Source organism: Anopheles aquasalis, chromosome Y (assembly GCF_943734665.1).
Source record: "Anopheles aquasalis chromosome Y, idAnoAquaMG_Q_19, whole genome shotgun sequence".
In the NCBI taxonomy this organism is placed as follows: Eukaryota; Metazoa; Arthropoda; class Insecta; order Diptera; family Culicidae; genus Anopheles; species Anopheles aquasalis.
The window spans coordinates 3,835,457-3,853,816 of NC_064879.1; the positions used below are offsets into that span (position 1 = coordinate 3,835,457).

Here is an 18,360-nt window from a genome sequence, read left to right on the forward strand (position 1 = left end):
CCTTTCGCCTAGCTAACATATTAAGGATCAGATCGAACACACCCCAAAACCAATCTTTTCAATAACTCCGTAGTAGCTTGAGATCAACGAAATACGTTTGTACACTGCTGCTTTACTTTTGCTACTGCTTAATTCCCCTTTTTCGTAGCGATTTGCTAAGCGTAGTGTACTTGGATCTCTTTTTAAAAGTAAGTGTAAGTAAGAAAAGTAAGAAGGACAAAACGTGTAAAGTAAGAAGTGTTCGATGAATGTTTAAACCGGCTGTTGCGTCAACTGCTCACCGATGTATGGAGTAGTGTGAGCGTGTTATGGGATGGGATTAAGTAATTGGATTGGGATTAGTAAGAGCACTCATGAGAGACGATCGCTCACGTGGTTCTTTGTGTTGAAGAGAGAATAAAGGTGTATTCGATTAGATAGCAAAGAAATCAGAAATCTCGTCTGTTAATTTGGAATACAGTCCACAACAGAGCTAACACCGGCCTTCTTGTTCGTTAGCAACGCTTCCGCTGTTCATCATCCTGACTGCTAATCTCTGCGATTTAGTCGATTTTTGAAAAATCATTAAAAAAGTGACTGTTTGAGCTAGGGCTATAAAAATTTGAGAACATTCGTTTTTTTGTATGAAAAATCCATAAAAAATGTCCCTGTACAGCTTACAAATAAGTTACGAAAAATAATTTTCTTATTTTTTGAAAAACTCAAGTAAAGTGAATGAAATATAGTTTACATCCGATTCTGATACCAACAGAAGACACACACAAAGTTTAATGAGAATCGGTTCAGCCGTTTCGGAGGAGTTTCGGTACTAACATTGTGAAAAGTGGTTTTTGAATATTAAAAAAAAATGACTTAAGTAAAGTGAATGTAGGATAGTTTATATCAATTGCCATTACCAAAAGAAGATACACACCAAGTTTGGTTAGAATCGGTTCAGCCGTTTCGGAACAATTGGGACGCAAAGTTTGTGACACGAGATTTTTATATATATAGAGAGAAGAGAAGATGGTCCTTTAGAAGCAAAGTTATAGCGCATAAAGTGATAGTATGTTTGGGTGGTCGGTACAAGCCTTCTGAAGGGCCAAAATGTCGAATACTGAACAGCCCCAGGCTACCAGATCAAGTGATTACGGAGGAAGGCTTTTTCGATTAAATGCAATTTTTGGTAAAAAAAAACACAGTGGCGAGTGTTGAGCGATGAGGCAGCGCATTATCGGCGCATCATGCGCCAACTTCCTTTTTCACGATATTCTTGCCTAATGCGACAAATGCTATGCATTAAACGATTCATAACACCAAGGCAATATATGGCAAACTATTGTTTGGTCCGGTTGTTTGGTCAATTTTGATAAAATCCCGCGCTTCTTTCGATGCTCCCAGGCGCAATCACGATCCTGGCTTAGTTGACATGAATGTCGTCGTTGATTTCTTTACGACTTCGGTTTTAAAGTGCGTATTCCACTCATAAACTCTGCCACGGGATAAACAATCATCACCAAACACTTTTTGCATCAATTAGCTTAACGTTTTACCGAGTTTAAAAGCTAAACTTGATATTGGTTTTTTGTTGAATTATCATTTTTGTACCGATGACCCAAACATACTGTCATTTTAATTCAATAACTTTGCTTCTAGTGGACTAAATGCCATGAAATTTGGACTGAAAGTCGCTGAAAGATGCACCTTTCAAAAAATACTCACATTAAGATAGCGCCACCAGAATTTTTCCTACGCAAAAAGACCTGTTTACTGTGCGACAGACCATGCATTAGCTTTCTGAAAATCTTCGGCAAAAGTATAAGTATAAGCCACCAAACCCTGTGCGCACCGGCTACAATAAGGGGAGGAAATGCAGCGACCCCCATCAGTAAGCAACATTTGAAACGTACGTTAACGTAAAATTTAAATCGCTGGCGCTGTGAAATGTTTCACGCCACAGCTGCAAAATTGTGATGATACAATTTTGCTCCAAGGGCTTAAAAACTGCTCGAAATTTTGACGATCGTGCAGTTTTTTGCATTTTTCTTGGTGTATTTTTGGTGTACTTTTAAAACCACCGGTAAAAGCACTCTTTCCGCGTAAAATCGCTGTAAAAAGGGCAAAATTCTTCACATTTCTGCTCTATTCCATGCACTAGATCAACTAACAACTGCGCGAATCGTCAAAATCTCGGGCAGTTTTCTATCTCACTCTGCCCGATTCCCCGTACGAAAGAGGGAGTGAGAAAAGGCATTTTCGTCGTGGTGTAGGTTCTGCATGCACCGTTGTGTGGATGTGTGTGTGCGGTCTGCTTGCCTTCTCGCTTTCTCGCTTGCCTCTCGTTCCCTCGCAGCCGTTTTTGGGGTCTGTTACCGACACGAACGTTGCGAGGGGCTCAGACCGAGAACCGAGATCGTGGACCGAACAACGGTGCGTCGACGCTGTGCGTGCTGTGCGCATTTCAAAACCGTGTGGCCGCGTTGTTGGCCTCCCAGTGCTGTTTTACCGTATTATTGTGCAGTATTATTGTGCCCAAAACGTGGGTGTTTTTTTGTGTAGTGCATTTTTGGTTGGACCTAGCAGATAGGCGTGTGTCGTGAAAAGGTAGGGCGCTGCTGAGGCCGTTTGAGTCGGAGGGTGGGAACGCGATCAACCCCCATATTAACGGACCCGAAAGTGGCTTGCGTCTTTCCCACGCAAGAGAAAGGTGCGTGCGCGCGTGTGTGTGCCTGCGTGCTTGCTTGTGTATGGCCAGCTAGCTGGTGGTGGTGGTAGTAGTGGTAATGGTGGTCGTTTTGGCCCAGCAGTGTGTGACGTCAGGAAGGAAGAGTGGAAGGAGCAGCGGTTAGCCAGGTTCACGCCGCATCCGCCAGGATATTGGATGCGCACGACTTAACCGACGGCCCCTGCGCCCCTCCTCCCCCTCGCCGGAGAATCGTCATCGTCCTGAGGTGCGGTGTGATTTCAATAACAGCTCCATCAATCAACCAAAAAAACACACCTAAAAACCTAAATCGACTGTCAACCCCTCCTTTCCTACCGCCATCACTGCCAGTAGAAGAAAAAAAATCTCTCTCCGCAGTAGGCTGGTGCACCGGTGTACATACACACACATACACGGTGCCTTGCTTGTGTCCTGTGTGTGCCACCGCCGTGCATCTCGTGGTACGGAAGGATATGCCGTTAACCTAACTTCAACATATTCGTTTCTAGCATTGTTTTTTTATTCGTCTACCGCGAGTGTCCGTTGTCCCCCGGGTGTGCCAATTAAGCGATCAAGTGTGATAGAGCGCGAGGAGTGAAGCGGTAAATAGTGTTGCGGCGGGCTGGTCCGCCCCGGTCGATGATTCATTGGTCGAGAGGCGCGCCTAGCTTCTTTTTCGGAAGTCAGCGGAAATAAACGCAGCATCAGCAGTGGCAGCGGCAGCGGTTCTGGGAAACGGCTTAAAAAATGACGGTTCGCAAAAGGGAGAGCAAGCTCGGCCCGAGATCCGCCACCAGATGGCGATGCTGACCGGAGAGAAGCCGTGCGATAGAGCGAGCAGGAGCACCCCGAAGCCATAATAGGCGCAAATAGGCTGCTAGCTGCGACGAGAAAGAGAGCGAGCACGGCGAGCAGCGGCAGCGCCAAAGCGAAGGCAGTAGCGTCGTGCGCCGCGTGTGAGTGGAAGTGAGAAAGGAAGCAGCCAGCCAACGATTGCCGAGAGAGAGAGAGGGCAGGCAGCAGGGCTCCTGTGCATCATATTATGCACCGCGTTCGAATCGAAGCAGCAATTATTCTTCTCCATATCAACGAAATCGCGAGAGAGAGAAGCAAAAACGTTTTCTTGTTTTAAGTTGACAACAGATCAGCAACAGTGCCACCACCCATCGTGCGGCGTTCAATGAGAAACCGTCGTCGCCAATCGACATCGATCGATCATGCCAGTGTGCAAATTTGGCTTCCCTGGAGCCCCACAGTATCCGATTGATTGATCAGCAACAGAAGAGAGCGAGAGAGAGAGCGGCGAGCGTTGATAAGAAGCGTCGCCACCTATCCCACGCGGGCGCACGAAGTGGCCAAAGCCTGCGGCGGGGAGGGGGAGTCCAGCTCCAGCCACCGCGCGACGAAAGTGCGTGTCAGTCCCCAAAACCAGTAACCGAAACCCAGCCTCAGCACCCCAGCGAGTCAAACGAACGCGCATATACTGCGCAGAGGAATAACCGCCCCCCCCCCTCCCCCCTTTCGCCAGCCCACGCCAGGGGGGACCCCGCTGAAGCAATGGCAGGCGCACGGTGCTACCTAGGGCACCGTGTCCTCGTTATCGCACTGACCGTCTTGCTGTGCGGCTTTCTCGATGGAGTAGCCGGTAAGTACTCCGCTTTACCTTCAATCTAATAACACACCATGATCCTCCGGGGGGTGTACACTGTGCTGGGAGGAGAGTTTCCGTTCTGGTATGTGTCTCGTTCTAGCTCGTTTTGGGAAGGCCAGTGTATAGAAATACCGATGATGATGAGCGTTGGATGTTGGATTCCACCCACCCGGATGATATGCTTACACCTCTGAAAGGAAGCTTTCTTCTCTTGTAAAAGCCGACTACCATTGGTTTATCGACCATCGACGGTTTAGTGGAAGGAAAAAGGCAGCGAAAAAATCGCAACGGAGCCCCGGATTTTTTTTTTCGGAATCGTTCCCTGAGGAGGGGTCCTCGTAATCCTATACGCGGAGACTGGAGTGGATGCGTTGGACGGTTAGATAGAAACCGCTCTTCGATCGCTCGGAGCAACAGCAGCTTTTGTTTTTGGCTCAATGCGTCATGCACTCGACGTTCCTGATTGAAACCCCCCCCCCCCCCCCCCAAAAAGCAAAAGGAAAACATTTCGAGAGGTGCTGAGTCGGCGGTCCAGAACCGACTAGCCACCATATCCTGTGGTGGCGACCCATTCACGGTCGCTTATCTGAAAGACTGGCAACTCGCTAACGCCACGCCGGTTTGGAGATTGGCGCATCGCCAAGACTTTGACGGGCCCGGAGCCTACCGAACATTGCATGGAAGCCGGCCGCCCCCAAAAAAAAAAACAACGGAAAAATGCAGACAACACCCACTCATCGGATGGTGTGGCATCGCCTCACTCTCTCAATTGCACGTATACTCCCTGTGCGTACGTGCGTGCGGTGCGCCCTCAGAGTTACATAAAATCCAATTGGTTTGTGTTGTGGCTGGTGGCACATTTGCTTTTTTTTTTTTTTTGCCCTCCTCCAAATCAGCCACTCCAAATCCCCATTAGGGGCCAGCGAGAGGAGAGCAAAGAGGAAATTGTCTGTGAACCACGAACGAACGAGCGCCTCTCTCTCACACTCTCCCTCTCTGTCTCTGTTTCACTGTGCCCGTGTGCGCGCGTGGTCAGTCTGCAGCGCATTTCGCGAAATTCCATTGTTTCCCACGGTATACTGGGCTGGTCCCTGGTCCACCTCAGCCCCCCCCCCCCCCCCCGGGGGGTTGGTTCCACTGTTCCACCTCCTTTGGGACCCTCTTTCGATGGCTTCTTCATTTGAACGGAGCCCCCAGGCCGTATGCGCATGTGTTGGTGGTGGCTGCGTCTTCCACCTTCACACCCTTTTCTCGTTCGTTCGTGGCTCGCACCCTCAGGTAATTCATGTTGTTCTTCAACACGACGGCGCGCGCGCGCGCGCGCACACCAACACCAACCGAATGCGCATTCGTTAGGGACCCTTGGGATCAGCGATCAGCGATCAGGCCAGATCTCGGAGTGAAGGCGAAAAAACAAAAAAAAAAAAACAAGCGGAGGAAAGAGAGTGTGGTGTGAGGCGATATATCGCCGTCCCGTGGTCCCGGCGGCCGTATTAGGCACCAGCAGGCTAAGACACAATCTTCTACGTGATCTTCTCTCTGTTCTCTCTTCCACTTCTGCTCTCTCTCTCTCTCTCGCTCTTTGTCTCTCTCGCTATTCCTTTCCTGCCTTCTTTGGTGAGGTTTCTCCTCAGGTTTCCGTTCCTATGCTGCGCGCCTGTATCACATTTCATACTCTATTCGCCACCCTCCCCCCCATTGACCAGGACCCCTCCGGGGGGACCACATCGCGCATAACATGCACACAGACACACAGACACACACACAGAGGGAGTGTCGGTGTGTGTGGGTGATGCAAATATATCTCCTTTCTTCTGGTACCGCTTCTGGTCTGGATCGACTTCTTGCTTCGTCGCCGCAACCTTCTGCTTCCTCTCTCTCGCGAAGATCGCGATGATTGCTTGCACGGATGACCGCAGGCTATACCTTGGTGGTCAAGTTTTCATGCACACACCGCTAGAGCGAGAGCGCAGAGATTAGTTGCTGATTTCGGTTGCATGCCAGTGCAGCTTTAGTGGATAAGATCGCGACCAGCACAAACCAGCAGGCAGCAACCGTGTGTCGCGTAAACCCTTCTCTTTTTCCATCTTTTTCTTTCTTTCTCTCTCTCTCTCTCTCGCGCTCCCTGGTCTAGCCATTTCAATCATCTCATGGTCCCTCCGCGGGGCACCCGTGTTTAAAACAAGTTTCTTTTTTTTTTTTTTTTGGAAGTCCATTTTTGATTTCGCTGCTGCTGCTTTTTTAACCACCACTCTGGCAGCAGCATCACCACTACACACACTACACCAACATTATTCTCCCTTTCTCTCTTTCTTTATCGTGGTCTTTCGTGGGGTCTCGGCAGCATTCGCTTCGCGTTCGGCGTTCGCTTTTATGCTGTGCTACTGTTCATTCGCCAATTGTTCCCTCTCCCTCCATCGCTAAGGCACTGCGTGTGCCACAGTGGAGTTAAGCTGCAGCATAACACACACACGCGCGCGCGCACGCGCACACAACCCTACATACACTCTGGTGGTCCAACATAAAAGCCAGCTTTATGAGCTGCGTGCGAGTGTGTGTGTGGCTCTGTGGGGCACCATGGGCCGCCGTTGCTTGGTAACGCGGTGCCCGGAACCTTCTCGTTGCCCTCCCCTCCCCCCCCCCTCCTCTTCTACATGATTTTCGAATCCGTGCGAGCAGTGGTTGTGTGGAACGCGGTGGCAGCGCAGCGCAGCGCAGAAAAGGTTTTCTTGGCGCATAGGGCGAAGCATTAAAAAGAAAAAAGCTCGGCAACATGGAACCACACATGTGTGTGTGTGTGTGCCGTGTGTGCCGTGTGTGCCGTGTGTGATATTCGCACTCGTCGTCGTCGTCGTCGTCGTCGTTCGCCTTGCGTTTTTTTTCTTCTCATTTTTATTGGTGTACTGCGTGGGTCGATCGATCCGTTGTGTGGTTGCGGTATGTGTGTGCGTGTGTGTGGGCACACCATTTTGGGAGCATATCGAAAAAGGGAGGGGGGGGGTATATGACGAGGGGGTGGGGATGGGAGGGTGCCTGGAACCTGGAACCTGGCTGGTTTTTATAATTAAATCCGAGGGACAGACCAAAAATTGGCCGTTCATCATCGTGTATTGATGATGACGGTGATGGCGGTACACACACGCGCACACGCACACACATGTATATGTATATACACATACACGTATCTCTTCCCTGCTGTCGTCCACGTCTACAACATCGCACAGGTCGACGAACGGCCCGGCCAAGCAGCGAGATCCGCTCCTGGACGTCGTCGACACCACCGAGGCGCGCACAGAGAGAGAGAGAGAGAGAGAGAGAGAGAGAGAGAGAGAGAGAGAGAGAGCATAAACAGAAAACGGGAGTGAAGGCAAGAGACATCACGTTTTTGAGGTCCACACACTTCAGCATGTGGTGTTTTGGATGATGCACCCCCCCCCCCCCCCCCTCTCCTCGTCTTACAAGATCATTCCCCTCTTTCTATTTTTTGTGGATGTCTTTTAGTTCGGTTAGGATTTGACGCCCCAATAATTAAAAATACCGTGGTGGGTTTATTTTCGAGCATTATTATTAAACTTTTGTTAGAAGAATTATAATTAAGAATTATTTTGAGAGGAAGCTTCGCCAAAAGGACAATGCTTCGTACGCGAATCGATCTTACGAAACGATATCTGAAACACGCGCCCCCGAGAAGCGCCGTCGAATCGGAAAAGCGTGTTTTCCCTTGCATGGAAAAAAAAATGTCATCATCGTTTAGCGGCGTGTCCCCGTCCCCGGGGGTTGTCGATTTAGGGTCCGATGATCGCCGTGCCCGCTGGCCTGGCACTTGAGATCAGATGGGCAGCAACGAACCCCCCCCCAACCCAGCAAGCAAATCCCAGCCGAAAATGGCCGATTTTGTGTGGAAAATGTCTGTCGGGGAGCAGCCACCACACGGTTGAGAGAGGGCAGCGCATACTGACAACATTCTTGTCGTCATAATGTCATAATTAATAAACGTAAATAACTGTGTGAGGCCGCTTTTTGGGGGGGGGGGGGGGGGGGGTCGAATGTACACGGATAAAGTTAAATTATAATTATTGGAACAGAATAATCCATCAAGAAGCAGTGTTGTGAAATGGATTTTCATTGAAACGGTACGGAACAAACCGAATGGTTTGTTTACATCTTCGGAACATTCCGTGGAAGAGTATGGAACTGAGCTAATTTCTAAGCGTATGTATACCCATCGTACGCAGATATACGCATTACATTTAGCTCGGCTAGATAATCCGACAAATCCGTAATGCAGCAACAGCAGCAGCAGCAGCTTCGTAGTTAGCTGGCTTAGTTAAACGATAGCGCAAGCGCTCTCGCGAACCCTTACCCAAACATCATTAGGGTTTGTTGACAAACAAGACGACGGATGCTAGTTTCCTTTTTTTTCCCCCGTCCATCCGTGCAGTCTCGGATACTTTCCGTATCCAAAGTTCCACAAACCATATTTTACGGTCATAGATTAGAGCAAAAAGGCACAGAGTAAGCTAGTTTAGTTCTCAAACAAATGCACTCCACAGCTTTAACAGCTCCTTGAGAGATATCCCGACGTTTTTTTTTACAAAATTTTCAGCTTCTTTTCCTTTCGTGAGAGAAGTGCCGTTTGGTGGATTTGTATGGAAATGACAGCCCTCGCTACTCTCAAATCTATACTCAAATACTACTTGCGCTATCGTGTCTAGACAACAGCGAGACAACAGCGAATGAACCGAGAATTCAGAATGAAATGTCAAATCCCTACTAAATTTTGACATTTCGCATTCTCAATTCTCTATTCTCGGGCAATTCTCGCTGTCGTCTAGATGCGCTGTCTGTGTTAAGGTTTCCATATCAAGCCTCATGAGGTCATGAGGTAGAGATCATTGTTTACCCTTTTTTTATTATTATTATTTCCGATCACACCAACTGACGGGGTTCACATTGTATCGTGTATGTGTGCAATCATGTTTGGAAAACATATTGATCGCTTTTATTTAATATTGCCTATACAGCCGCCAGGGAATAAAATGCTGTCTGTGCGCTAATTTGCATCAAGAGAATATTGTGCAAGTTGTTGCCTTTTTAATATACAACTTTTTGTGTGATGGTAAATTGTCCCGGCGTTTAGTGTGTAGTGTATTGCTGCTGTCTCGATTGCTTTCTGGACAGCCAACAGACACGAGCGCACACACGAGCACACAATGCCACAGACACAAAGCCAGAAAAATCATATAATGTTGTATGCTTATTCTTCTTTGCTCTCCTTGGCTGGGCTTGGCTGGCTGGCTGGGGATGTGCAGATCATTTCTTCCGCCCGGAGGCGGTTTATGGTCCCTCTACCACCAGCATACCGTCCGGTATGTTCCTTTCTTCTTTTCCTTTCATGCTTCTTCTCCATTCCCTCACTCGCTATTCGTTCTCCATTCTCTCCGTTCTGTCGGCGCGGCTCTTGGAATCCTTCCTTTTTTTTTCCCTCTTTTCTTCTTTCTTGTTTCTTCTCCCTTTTTCACCTCCCCCGGTCCACGCGCATAAGCCCGTTGTTCCTCTCTTGGTTGGCCCCTTGCAGAGCCCGAAGCCTCTTTCTCTCTCTCTCTCTTTCTTTCTGTTGAGCGGTCGCTCTTCTTCTCTCTCTCTCTCTCTCTCTCTCTCTCTCTCTCTCTCTCTTTCTCTCTTTTATAGCTCGGTGTGTAACACATCCTTCTACCGGTCGCTTCTATGTTGTCTCCTGCTGGTGGTGTTGCTTCTCATTTTGTACGTCCATTCGTTCGGGTCGCTCAGGTTTCTAAAACCTAGATTGAATTCGATCTGTTGCTGCTGTCGCTTCAGCACAGCTCTAACGGTGCACGGCGATGAGGAATTGTTGGCTGGCTGGCTGGCCAGCCCAGTCTTTTGCTGTATGTGTATGTGTGAGCCTTTGAACAGAGAAGAAGGTGCTGAGGTCCATCATTATTTCTGTTCAAATTTCCATCTCGCACCATTCGATCTCTTCGGTATCATATTTTTTTCTCTTTATTTTTGCTCTCTCTCTCGTTCTCTCTCTCTCTCTCTTTCTCTCTGGCGAATCCTTTCGATGTTGTTTAGATTGGGCTTTTAGCTTTTCTCGAAATTTCCTACTGTTCGTCATGCGATTCGCACTCCCCGGGACCCTTTTCTGTTCTGACAGTTCCAAGGCGTTGTTCTGAAAACTTCATCTACACGCATACATAAACTATTCGCAAATAGTTGCTATAGCTCACTCTGAGTTAAAACTATTCACGAAAACGATTAGTTCTTCGTCGAGCACTAAACTAAAGTCGCACAATTTTTTTGTTTTTACACAATTGGACAGCTTTTCGTGAAGGTCGCACCCTTGCTCGCTGTGTTCCCCGCTCGCGCGCTGCACTGAGCACGTGCATTCAAGTGTTACGTCCGACGGATTTCTATGGAATGATTTATTTTTGAGAATTTTCTCGTCGACAAGTTCTCCAACTAATCGCTGCCGTAGGGACGCAGTTTGATTGCTGTCGATAGTGCGCTCGCTATCGATGGACCCAAAAACAAAAAAAAACGTCGACAAGTGTTCATTTTTGCGTTTGCATTTGCAAGAAAATGTTAATGCAAGAAATCGCTCTTCTCGATCGACGATCGGCGTGTTATCGACTTTTGCGCAATAGCGGGGGGGGCCAGTAGTTGGCCGGGAACTTCCCGAGTTCCTCTGCGTGGTTCAGTGGTCCTGACCAGCACCCTGGAAGGTGTAGAAGCTAATAGGAGCAGCGGCAGCGCACGTAGCAGGTTCATTTCTCTTCGGCAAATCGTCGCGAGATGATGCTTAGATACACCCTGGCTGCTGGCAACCTGTTGCCGCAATCACAGTACGGCGGGCTATGTTGTAGGGCTATGTTCCGCCTCGTCCTCCGCCACCAATCGTCACCAGACTGTGGTCGTCACATTCGTCACGCGAAACGGAACTTCTCCTCCGCCATCCTCCAGCAGCAGCAGCAGCAGCAGCCCCCCCTTCCATCGTGTCACAGCGCGTGAGAAAGCGTGTAGCCACAGAAAGCGCACCACTGACCAAATGACTTTTCCATTGAGTCGACGGCGCTGCTCCAATTTACGGCGCTGTGCCTTTTTTTTTTCTTCTTTTTTTTTCTTTCAATGCGGCTGTCTCTTGGTGCTCTCTCCCAAATGGAAGTGAAGTGACGGGGAGAGGGGATGCGAGGATGCTCATTATGTGGCTCTCGGTGCGAACAATCGGTCGGTTCGCCAGCTGTGTGTAATTCGCTGAGGGCGCTTCTACACGAGCTAAACAAAAAGCAAAAAAAAGCTTTGCTTTCCCCATCGCAAGCAAAACTTTTGGCTCGTGTAGAGCCAGCCTGACCACGAGCTCAAGATCAGCACAGCTGGATGTAATTGTCAGCCTCGCGCATTCTGTGCTCCATCTTTCAGTTCTCCCCCCCCCCCCCCCCCCCCCGGCCCTACTATCGTTCTGCTTCATTCTTCGTCATGTTAACAGCCAATCGGTTTTTGGGGGGGTGCGGGGGTAGGGGGACTGGCGACAATGTGTGTTGTGTGGTCAATTCGTTCCTTGTTTAGAATCCAAGGCGCGCGGGTGATGATCATCGGAGTTTGGTTGCTTTTTTTTTCCACCGCTAATACCCCTTTGGCAGCAGCTACCTCGCAGTTTGCAGAGGAACTGCACTGAAATGGGATGTGAAATGGAGTGTGCGTGTTTTCTCCCTCTCTCTTAACCCTTCTGCGAGTCATGTGAAAACACAACTATGCAACGTGTATGTACGTTCATGATGATGATGATGATGATGATGATGATGGGATCGTTTTTCGGTCTGGTCCGGTCGGTCGGTGTGGTGTAATGTGGTGCGGGAACTCGTGCACCCGGGCGCTCTCTCACAGTCAGCATCCAATTTTTAGTCACCTCTATGTCGACAATAGACGCGTTAGGTCACTTTTAATGAGTTTTTTCGAGGTTGTTGGGATGCCCGGGGGGGCATCATCGGCTTGACTGACGCGCGGCAGTGGCAATCATCTCATCGGTGTGAAAACTCGCGTTTCGCTAGCTAGCACCAACAACAACAACACTACTGACAACCTACGGCGCAACATAATTTCTGTGTGACTTCTGTCGTTGGCGCAGCAGCGCCTCAGTGTTGTCACACGCAATACACAGCAAAGAGAGAGAGAGAGAGAGGGGGAAAAGGGGGTGCAATTGCGGGCACTCCAGGGGCTGTACTTCTTCGGTTTTTTTTTTTTTGTTTCCCAAGAATCCGCCACCCGATTGTCCGCGTGTCCACATGGTGTGTACGGTACCGCTTGCTGCTGCTGGAAATAGGATTACCCTAGCCAATGAGGGGGGGGTGGAACAGCGGAGGAGTTCCAAGGAATCGGAACTCCCTAAGACGCTCCGGCCTCCGGGATGCAAATTTCGATGCTCAAATTCCATCCCATACTTCCCCCCATACTGTGGAAGTGTACTGTGCATACATCATTCAGATTTGTCGCCTGTTGTGACGGAATGAGCGGCAAATGCATATTGTTTTGTAGAACATCGTTTCCTAGACTCCCGTCATTAGTTTCTGATTAAAATACAAAAAAAAACAAACCTTTTCCCAGTGGTAACTTAGGATGCCGATATGAGAAACATTATGTTGGTGTAGTAGTAGCCTTGTGAGACAATTAATAATAAGCGTAAGCATAACAGCGCCTCCAGACGACAGCGAGAATTGCGCGGAGAATAGAGAATGAGAATGTAAAATGTCAAAATTTGTATGGATTTGATATAATTCTCATTTCTCGGTTCATTCGCGGGCCACTCTCAGCTAACAGCGCCTCCAGACGACAGCGAGAATTGCGCGGAGGATTAGAAGAGATTGAGAATTGAGAATGTCAAATCCATACAAATCTGAATCGAGAATCCGTGCAGAAACAGAGAATAAAGTGAGAAACTGAGATTCAGCTGAGCAAGCTGTCAAACTATCGGTCATTGCCTGTTGTTGTTGACAGCACAGCGGCCATTCTTCGCTTAAATTGAGCAAATTCTTGAGACCGAAAATTGCATCACCGGCTGTAAGAGTTTTTAGTGCAAATCGCGCCTCGCACCACGATTTTAGCCCGTACCGTACCACTTCCAGGAGAGAGAGAGAGAGAGAGAAGCTGAGATTCTGAGCTGAGAAAGCACATTTCGTGTGTGTCGGCTAAGGGGCATGGTCAGCGATATATTCTGCCCGCGACTCTCCCGCCTACTTCGAACAGAAAACGATCCTCTGCGCGGTCGCAAATATAGATCGAGTTCCGCAATTTAATCGGAAGCTCGGCTTTGTCGAGCAGGTCGAGAAGCAAACGGAAACCAAAAGCCTGAGCAACACCCCCCCCCCCCCCCCCCCGCACTTTCCCCCTTGTGGTGTGGATATGTTGTTTGCGCTGAACTTTGTTTCACTTTGCTCTCGGAAGAGGAAGGAGGTGAAATTCGCTTATCGGTGGTTTATGGTCCGCTCTCTTAATGTCGTGCCCTCGCCCCACTATGAGGTCTGTGTGGTGGTACTCTGCTGCCTGCCTAAGATTAGTCCCCTCCCAGGGCCCCTCTCTTTCTTTCCGAGACTTATCTAAAGGCGCGCAACCACAGGCTTAAACATGTGTCCGTTTCGTGGTCGTGGTTTTGCGCCAAGCTTCAACCGGCCGCTCTGAGATGCAACACGTCCATGCTGGTCTGGTGGGGTGGCAGGGTGGAACCGTTGTTGTCACTGACGTCACAAGGAGAGGGTGAATTTTAATTTTTTTAATTCAAGTTACCGGTAAACAGGACACAGTCCACATTATCCTAGAATCTAACGGGGGGGTTTTTTTCTCCATTTTCTAGCGTTCACACTGGTTAGAATCTAGGCCTAGAAACGGACGAAACCCAGATTTATCTGTCATTTCGCGCACATCAACAAACCAGTTTGACAGAACCGTCGAACCGGTCGGAAACCGATTAGAACCGTTAGATGAAAATGACAGTTGCTTCTCTGTCTAGAAATTTTCTAGCGCTACACACATTCCCTCTAGATTCTAGACAAATGTGCAACGCAAGGTTATGCTACGCTCTCTCGCTTAAGGAGGAGGGTTCGATGCTGGGGGTGGGTTGGGCAGAAAAAAAAACGGGGCAGCTTCAATTGACCTGTGGCTTTTGCAGCTCGACACAACCGCACAGTGGTGCAGCCCCAGCCCGGTTAACAACCACACACACAGCCACACAGCCACACGAATCCACAGGAAACACCCGAAACCACATCCGTGTTCTATATCTCCCGCCACAAACTCGTCTCGTCGGCGCGCGGCGTGCGATAAGGGGCAACAGCGGCAACAGTAGCGGCAGCAGCAGGATATATTCACCACCGTGAGAACGATCGCTCACACCACCACCCCCGCCCTAGGCACTACTTACTAGGCGCACGGACTACGAGGTTGTCACTTGTTGATCCCAGTGACGACCACCCGGGGAGGGGTTCTCAAGGTCGCAGCAGCTTCGGTATTTTTTTTGTGATACATATTTTATACATTTTTCCCTGAATGCTGATCCTTTCAAGAACATTGTGTACATTTTTTGGATCAATCGAAGCAAAACTGACCAAGTTACAGATTTTTTTAATTCGCGTTTCATACAAGGGGCTCCATGTCTTGCGCGTTTCCAACATTTTCAAAGTCGGTGCTCATCCAGTACCGTAAAACCTACTGGGTCGATCGATTTGAAATTTTTTACACATGAACTGTACACTTTTTGCCAGGTAGCCCTGTTGAGATTGCATGAAAATTGTTGATACTTTTTTTTAAACAAATCGCCAAAAATCGTGTTTCAAGGCAAAATCGCAAAAAGCATTACTTTTTCAATTTTAAAAATCTGCCAAAAATCGAAAAATAGGAATATTAACAAAAACACTCCGGGGTTACCTAGATAAACTTATAATCTTTCTCGCGAGTATCGATTTGTATTTTTCTGATAACGCATCACGCAGCTACGATGGGCACCGGATAAAAGTACCTTTTCGCAGACGCACCTTCATAAATTTGCTGCCATCGATAAAGTTTGTGATAAATCGTCCCCCAAAATAATGTTAAATATTCTTCAAAAGTTGTCGTTTAAGATGCCATTCACTAGAAATAATAAAGTTGAATGGTTACGTCACAAAAAATCGTCAAAAATGATCTTCTGTTTGGTCCCCCGTAAAGCGACTCGCTACAAACTTAAGACAGCATGACAGCAAGTAAAGCCATCTCTTCAATGCTTCTGAAACTAATCCTGCGTAGCCGGTGGCATTATCCAACTGCCTGTGGACGAGACGAGCGCAGGGCTTTTTATTTTTCACCTTTCTCTCTCTCTCTCCTGCTTCACCTTCACTGCCAACTGCACAGTAACTCCACAGGTTCTGCAGAAGGCAAAACAATCAACATTTTTTTAAGCTCATCTTTACTAAATAGGTGGTCTCCCTCCCACCCTGCTGGTTACGCTGGTTGCGCGGGCGCCACCCAGGCCGCGCGCCCTTCATATTATGACGCGCGCATCTCGAGCAAAACTTCGAGCTGATGGCTCGGATTTCGCTCCGGTGTGGATGTTTCCCATGTTTTGGTTTTGGGCTCTGTGCAGGGTTGTGTACACACGGGGCGCTAAGAAATTTCCACATTGTAAGCAGTTTTTTTTTTTACTGATCCCTCAGTAAAAGTCAGCCTGTCAATGGCAGGCGATGAGTTGAGGGCCGCTTTCGTTCGTCTTTAAATCGATCGATCGCTCGCTCGATCGATGTCACTAAACGCACACAACCCATTACCCGTTTTGGTGATTGTGCCCAACCTCCTGAAATGTGGGGTTGAATGGAAGATCTGGGCGCATTGCGATCGCTGCACAAAAGCACAGCCAAAGCACAGTGTACGCGCGAGTCTCTAACCCTTTTTCCATGCTGTTTTTCATGATGTGGGGGGAAAGGGGGGGCAATCTAGCTCTCCTGTGCGCGCATCCGTCGTCGTTCGTCGTTCGTCGTTCGTCGTCATCGCACGTCGCAACCTGTGCTACCCTGTCTGTCTCCTTTATCCTACCATCATCATTTTGTGGTTTTTCTCATTCATTTCTCTTCTTCTCTCGGTCTCTGGTTTCTCTGTCTGTCTGTCTGTCTGTCTGTCTGTGTTTGTGTGTAACGGGGGAAGTTTTGGAGGGCTATGCTTCTCGCTGCTGTCGTCGTCATCGTCATCGTCGTCGCTATTGCCTGCGCTACCGATTCTCTTCCTTGCGCCTCTCCTCCTTACCTATATGCGGTGTTGTGAACTCTATTCGGCCCTCTCTCTCACCGTAGCATCAGTCGCCTAGAGTCAGCAAAACTCATGATGATGATGATGATGATGATGATGATGATGATGATGATGATGATGTGTTATGCGGGTTCAGGAATACTTCCGCTTCTGAAAGGGATGCGGAGAAGTGTGATGCGCAGCTCTTGTTGTGACAAACCGTGCAGCTTGGGACGAAACTTTCTTCATTCCTGCGCAGCCAGCCTGGTGCGCCAGTGTGAATAAGGTCTGTGTCATTTTATTACATGCACACATGTCGGGATTACAGATTGGGGAATATATCTGACAATGACAGCGCAGTAGTGTTCGAAAAAAGTTGGATACAGATGAGTTTTGTTTTTCTCCACATTTTAACTGGCTGGCTGTTGATTTTCCTCTGCGGTCCGCATGCTAATATCAGGTTTGAGGTGTTGTGACTTAGCTTGGAGGATTTGGTCGACAACAGCGCAGCCCTTCCTATATTCTCTCTCCCTTTTTCTTTCTTTCTCTTCTCTCTTTCTCTCTTTCTTTCTCTTCTCTCTTTCTCTTTCTCTCTGTTTTAATATATCTCTTTCTTTTCATCTGTTCCTTTTTGATTTTCTCGGATTTGGTTTTGCTCTGGTTTTTTACCTTTCACTCGCCCTTTCTCTCTCTCTCTCTCTCTCTCTCTCTCTCTCTCTCTCTGGCTCTCTCCCTTTAATAAACACACAAATACACTTACGCAGCATATTGAGGCTGGACAGCTTTTCCTGCCATCCGATACTCTTATACAGGCATCATAGCATCATCGTCGTGCCACTCGCATAACTGCGCCTTTGTTCAGAGTGTCTATCTCCTTCTGCCCTTTTTGGTATGCGCCCGATGCTGCGCTAGTTCTATTACGTTCTAACCAATCACCATCATCATCATGCTGCTTTCCTTTTTCGTCTCTCTTTACCTCTCTCTCTCTCTCTCTCTCTCTCTCTCTCTCTCTTTCGTTTTTCTCTCACCCTTTCCTTGTATTTCCCCCCCCCCCCACTTGACTCAGTTTACGACCCTATCTCTCTTTCTCTTTCTTGTATTCGTTGCCATCTCGCTCTTTCATGCTGTGCTTCTCGCGCCATCGAAGATTGATGCCAATGAGCGCGCGCTGCAGCAACAGCAACAGCAACAAGTAGTGAGGAGACACTTTCCCACGAGTTTGTTTTCAGCTGTTCCGACCTACACACACACGCACACACGCATACACTCACATAGTTGTACGCGCACGCATCTACGCACATCAACTTTGTCGCCGCGCTCCTCGGTATGGTCGACTTATGAGTGTAATATGCTCCTCCGCGCTCTTCTCCGCAACGCACCCACACTTTTCTTGGGCATTACACGTCGGGTATTCCATCTGTTTGTAGTTTGTTTGCTCTTTTCCGCTTTTTGCTTTTTTCTCTCTCCTGTCCTTTCCTCTTCCCTTTTTGAACTCACTCTATCCCCCTCCTCCTGCGCGCGCGCCCCTCGCCCCGCACGATATCTTATGGTGCGGATGGGGCCCCCAGTATATGCTGGGCGTTATGCTGTGTGCACACACCATCATCGCAAACGGATCACCAGACAAGACACCATAAGTCCAGCAGTCAGTGTGTGGGCTATATCCGACATCACACATTTTCCTTGAGTGTTTTATGAGTGATGCAGCAGCAGCAGCAGCAACAGCAGCATGAAACATTTGTTTTATGTTGAAGGAAGTAAAAAT

The 18,360-nt window shown here is 48.4% G+C and overlaps 1 protein-coding gene across 3 annotated transcripts in view; it reads left to right on the top strand.

The window, feature by feature from the left end:
* The first annotated feature begins 2,393 nt into the window (after nt 1-2,393).
* Nucleotides 2,394-18,360, top strand: part of LOC126579884 (neurogenic locus Notch protein) — a 34,926-nt gene continuing 18,959 nt past the window's right edge. For 2 of the 3 annotated variants that reach the window (XM_050243581.1, XM_050243584.1), the window contains exons 1-2: nt 2,394-2,583; nt 3,193-4,328. In XM_050243581.1, the coding sequence (XP_050099538.1) occupies nt 4,241-4,328 (88 nt within the window). In that variant the 5' untranslated portion in view covers nt 2,394-2,583; nt 3,193-4,240. Of the gene's footprint in view, nt 4,329-18,360 lie in introns of all 3 variants that reach the window. The other variant, XM_050243582.1, reaches the window with a different exon arrangement.